The sequence below is a fragment of the Giraffa tippelskirchi genome, chromosome 1 (assembly GCF_054371585.1).
Source record: "Giraffa tippelskirchi isolate mGirTip1 chromosome 1, T2T-mGirTip1v1.2.pri, whole genome shotgun sequence".
NCBI classification, from domain to species: domain Eukaryota; kingdom Metazoa; phylum Chordata; class Mammalia; order Artiodactyla; family Giraffidae; genus Giraffa; species Giraffa tippelskirchi.
Genome location: NC_137275.1, coordinates 826,159 through 831,499, shown reverse-complemented (window position 1 = coordinate 831,499; position 5,341 = coordinate 826,159). Strand labels below are relative to the sequence as shown.

Genomic DNA, 5,341 nt, shown 5'->3' with positions numbered 1-5,341 from the left:
CGGCGCGGACACGAGGCCAGGCCCTAATTTGACGGCGCGAAGGGGGCGGGGGCGTGAGGGGAGGCCGGCCGGTGTCGCTAAGCGAGCGAGACCCGAGACTCGAGAGCAGACCCCGAGCCGAGGGACGGAGGGAGGCGGGACGGAGGCCCGCGGGACGCCCGGGAGAGGGCTGACGACGCTGCCAAGACCCCGGGGGTCGGCCCGCGGGGACCGCACGGCTCGCCCAGCCGCCGAGGGGCGCGGCAGCCTCGCGAGCCGCCAGGATGCCCCAGCCAACTTGGGGTGCGCGCCCTGGGATCCCTGCAATTATTTAAGGGGGCTGCCTTCCCCCGCCCCAAGCCCGGGGGTCCGGCGGCCTTTCCGGACGAGCGGAAGCGAAGCGAACCGCGACAGCCGCTCGCGCACCGCACTCGTCCCCGGGCTGCGCGTCTGTCGGTCGGGCCCGGGGTGCCGTCCGTGTGTCCCGTACGGGGCCCGCCTCCTCCGCCCGGGACCGTTCGCAGCCAATTAGGCGCGCGCGCTAACGAGGGCGGCGGAGCCCGCGGCCACCGGCGGGCGCACGTGTGTGCGGCAAGTGGGCGCGTGGGCGCCGCCGGCGGGGCCGCCATAAAGGAGCCGGCCCGGCGCGGCGGGCGCCTGAGGCGGCGGCGGAGGCGGCGGCAGCAGCACCGGCCGAGCGCGGGGCGCGAGCCGAGCCGCGGCCGCCGGCGCAGGACCGAGCGGCTTCGCCCGGGCCGCCGGGGATGGGAGCCCAGTAGCCGGAGGGGCCCGAGCGGCCGACGCGGCGGGAGGCCGGCATGAGCGCGAGCGGCCCGGCAGCTCCCGGGGACGGCCCCGCGCTGCCGCCGCCGCCGCCTGCGCCAGGACCCGCACCGCCCGCGCCCGCCGCCGCCCGGGACACCATGGACGGGCGCGCGGAGCTGCCTGCCTTCCCGCGGGCCGGAGCCCCGCCGCTCGCCGCCAGCGACACGGTGCCCGCGGCGCCCGAGGGGGCTGGGGCGGCCCGGCCAGGCCCGCCGCCGCGCCCCACCTCCTTCTCGGTGCTGGACATACTGGACCCCAACAAGTTCAACAGCAGAAGACGCCGCTGTGTGCTGCTGGGCCCCGTGGCGCCCGCTGCCTGCGCCCCGTGCGCCCCGGCCCCCGCCGCCCCGGGACGCACGCCGCGCTCGGAGGAGCTGGAGCGCCGCGCCCTCGTCGCCGCTGGAGCCGCAGCCGGGACCGGAGCTGAGCCGCCGCGTGAGTAGGACAGGGCCGGCGCCGCGTCTCCAGGGCAGGGGCACGGGACGCGCGGCTACGCGCTCGCGCTCCCGGGACCCCTCGGCGAACCTGGCCGGCCCGGCGCCAGGCTCTGTGGGAAAGTTCGCAGCGCGCGGGGCCCGCACCAGCCCGCCCGCCGCCTGCGTCCGACCCGGACTCCCGGCCCGCACCGCCCGGTGCCTCCCAGATGGCTCCCTGGGCCGGGCGCAGGGCTGCGGGCCGCGCGGCCGGCGCAGGTTTGGCCACTGCGCGCCCTGGGCATGGTGGGCTCGCGCGCCCGTGACCTCCCCACTCCCGCTGCAGCTTCCCCAGGCCCCCGCCCTCCATTCATTTTTTTTCCTTTTATTTTCTTTCTCTTTCTCTCTTTTTTGGTGGGGACAAATCAGACTAATTGTGACAAAACGCTGGTTATCTCTGGAAAAACAATTAAATCCCTTCGATTACAGTTAAGGGGAAATGTGCTTAGCGGCGGAAAGCAACCGCTAATGGGGCGGCCCGAGACCCGGCCCGGTCGATATCCCATTACGGCTGCATGCATATCTCTTTCAAGCACCTTGCAAACTCCCCCCGAACGTCTAAATTATAGGGTCAAAATTCGGATAATTACTCGATTAAAACCTATTACACTTATTAGGGGCCGCTATTGATCGAGAATTGCATTCGACCGGCTCCTGATTGCTTTCGGTGCCCCCTCCCCTGGCCCTTCCTCCAGCCAACTTCCCGGGCCCTCTGCCTGGCAGGGAGAGGCGCACAGGGCAGGCAGGGCTGGGGGCCTTTCCAGGAGAGGGGCTTCCAGTTTGGGGCATCCTCAGAGCTGGACTGATATGAAGGAGGAACAACCCCGGGCGGACTGGAGGGGGCCTTCAGGCTTCCTGCCTGGCGAGGTTCTGGGAGTTTCACATAGAGCCTCCACTCACATGGGGGTCAGTCAGAAGGTCCAGCTCCTCAGGTTCAGGGAGACAGCAGATCAGGCCCCCCCTTCCTCAGTCCAGCCCTGGACAGAACAGGAGCAAAGTATCCTCAGGCTCTTCTTGGCACAGTCTCTGCTCGCGCCGAGGGGTACATGGGGGCCTGGAGGCCGGCCTCGGGGCAGCCTCTGTGGTCACCATGGAGGAGTCTCCCAGGACTGCATTTGTCCTTTATTCTCCAATTCTCCATGCCATCCTGACGGGGCCTGGTGCCCGACCGCGTGACACGGTGCTGGGGGCCTGTCCTGGCTTCTTTCCTGGTTGGACGACCACCTGTGGGAGCCAGGGCCGCATAGAAAGCCCCCTCCTCCCCCCCTGCCCGACGCCAGGCCACCACCAGGTCAGACACTGTCCTCCAAATTTCTGAGATTCCGATTGCAGCCACTTTGCGGGCCTCTGCCTGGAGGATCCGGGGCTGCTGCTCAGACAGGCCGAGCAGAACTCCATCCCAGGGTTGTCAGCACTGCCCTGAACCCCCACCACCCAGGCCGGGATTTCCTGGTCAGGCCCAGTCCAGGCCCGCTGGGGCCTCAGCCCAGGGGCCAAGTTCTAGGCCTCAAGGCTCGAGGTAGTGGTGGATCCAGGGCAGCGTTTTCGGTCCCCCGAAATCGCCTCTTGTAGCGGGCTCCAACCTCACCCCAGGCCTCTGGTCCGGCCCACTCTTAAACGCTCAGTAATTGTCTGGCCTGGAGCCTTGCGGTAATTGGAGGGTAATATACGCCGAAATAAATTAAATGGCCGTTAACTAGTTTGTACATTACACAAAATGAGTTTAATTAAGTTTGTATCTGCCCCGCTGATCGATAGGATCCTTCCCCTCGCCCTAAGCCCGGCGGTCCGGTCTGCCCCGCTCGGGCAAAGGCGCGGACCGGGGAGACGGCGGGAAGAGGAGCCGCGGGAGAGGAGGGGTGCGGGGGCTGGGGGGTCGCTGGACGAGGGAGGGAGCGGGCAGGGAAACCAGAGCGCCCGGGGCCGGGGAGGCGGCAGAGAAGAAACAGAAACGGGCGAGGGGGCTCGATCCGGGCGCGGGACGAGCGCGGAAGGGAGCGCGCGGGTCCTAACTGTCCTGTTCTCCCTCCCCGCCCGGCCCGCAGATGCCGGCGACCCCTGCAAGGCGGACGAGGCGGAGGCCAACGGCTACAGCAGCGGCGGCGGCCGCAGCCCGAGTGCGGACAGCGGGGACGAGGCGCCCGACGACGACGAGGACGAGGACGAGGCGGCGGGGGCGGCGCGCGGCGCGGAGGCGCGGGGAGGCGGCGGCGGCCTCGGGGCCCGCGGGTCGGGCTGCCAGGGAGAGGCCGAGGCGCCCTTAGGCGCCGTCGACGAGGCCGCGGCCCCGGGTCCCCGCGGGACCTCGCCCGGAGCCCCGGGCCCGCAGGGAGGCGCGGCGGCGACGGCGGCGGCGGCGGCGGGGCCTGGGGGCGCAGGGACGGCCTCGCAGGGCGCGGCGGCGGCGGCCGCGAAGCCCAAGCGGAAGCGCACGGGCTCCGACTCCAAGTCCGGGAAGCCGCGGCGCGCGCGCACCGCCTTCACCTACGAGCAGCTCGTGGCGCTGGAGAACAAGTTTAAGGCCACGCGCTACCTGTCGGTGTGCGAGCGCCTCAACCTGGCGCTGTCGCTGAGCCTCACCGAGACGCAGGTGAAGATCTGGTTCCAGAACCGCCGCACCAAGTGGAAGAAGCAGAACCCGGGCGCCGACACCAGCGCGCCGACCGGCGGCGGCGGGGGCGCGGGCCCTGGCGCGGGGCCGGGCGCGGGGCTGCCCGGCGGCCTCAGCCCGCTCAGCCCGTCGCCGCCCATGGGCGCGCCGCTGGCCATGCACGGCCCGGCGGGTTACCCGGCGCACGGCCCCGGCGGCCTGGTGTGCGCCGCGCAGCTTCCGTTCCTGTCGAGCCCGGCGGTGCTCTCGCCCTTCGTGCTGGGCTCGCAGACCTACGGCGCGCCCGCCTTCTACGCGCCGCACCTCTGAGCGCGGCCGCGGGGCCGACGAGCGGCCCGAGGACTCGAGGGCGCCCGCGGGCCGGCTCTTTGGCGAGGCCGCGGTCGCTAACTCTGTATATAGCCGATTGCTACAGAAGAGTTTTAAATTTATAAACGACTGTCCGCGTGCGTCGGGGCCGAGCTCGGTCCGCTCGGAAGCACTTTGCCGAACTCGATCCAATCAATAAACCGAAGGAGGCCCGCGTCCCTCAGACTCCTCGCTGCTCTTCGGTGGGGACTTCGGCGCGACCCAGGCGCCCCGGGGTGCTCGACCCCGCGCGGGCCATGGGCCCCTGTTTCCTCGCCGGCCCGGGTTCCCGTGGCCAGGCTCGCGCGTCCTGCGCCCCGAGTTCCCTCACGTGCTTGCGATCTTTGCCGCGGAGCCTCCAGCCCCAGAGAACCAGGTCCCCTGCCTTCCCTACCCCTTCCGTCCCCCAAGCCTGGGGACCTCCTCTTCCCCTCCTCGCGCTGGGGGCGCCTGGGGGTGAGGAGAGCCAAGAGGATCGTGCCGGGGCTAGCGGGGCCGGGGCTGGAGGGGTCGCGGCAGGGATCGGGTCTTCCTCGGCCGGTGCTCCTGCCTCGCTGCGCCTCGGCCCCGGCAATCCTGAGCACCAGGCCTGCTGAGGTGGCGGGGGCGTCTGCTGCTTCCCGGGGAGGCGCCTGAGCCCAGCCCGCGGGGTCCCGTGCAGCCGCGGCTCTCTGCCCGCAGCCCGGCGCCGCGCTCCCCTTGCCGGCTCCTGGGTAGGGAGGCAGGCGGCTGTGAGAGCCGAGGCTCCGGGATGCGGGCGCTGCCGCGCAGTGATGGGGCTCCCCTCCGCCCGCACTCAGGGTGGGCTCCCGCGGTCGCTGGACACCGAGTGGTGGGCCCGCGTGCCTGCCCAGCCCCGAGGCTGCTCCATGGCCGAGCCCTGCACCCGCGGGGGGACATCCCTCTCCGTGAGCAACTCGCGTGTGGTTAGAGGGACTCTTCCCCGTGCTGGTCACCAACCACAGGGCCAGGGTTGAGGCTGAGGCTGTGGTTATGGAGCAGGATGACCCTGTGGCCAGTGGGTGACAGCCACCCCCGGCCAGCCCGGTGGGGGTGGAGGAGGGCGCCCCGCGTTGCCCTCGCCGTCTCTAGTGGGCAGAGGGTG

At 71.2% G+C, this 5,341-nt stretch overlaps 1 protein-coding gene across 1 annotated transcript; it reads left to right on the top strand.

Annotated features, from left to right (window-relative positions):
- Nucleotides 1–797: 797 nt before the first annotated feature.
- NKX1-1 (NK1 homeobox 1) lies at nucleotides 798–4,197 on the top strand. Its single transcript, XM_081578515.1, has 2 exons — nucleotides 798–1,239; nucleotides 3,323–4,197. Exons 1-2 carry the CDS (start codon nucleotides 798–800, stop codon nucleotides 4,195–4,197), a joined length of 1,317 nt encoding a protein of 438 aa, XP_081434641.1.
- The last annotated feature ends 1,144 nt before the right edge of the window (nucleotides 4,198–5,341 follow it).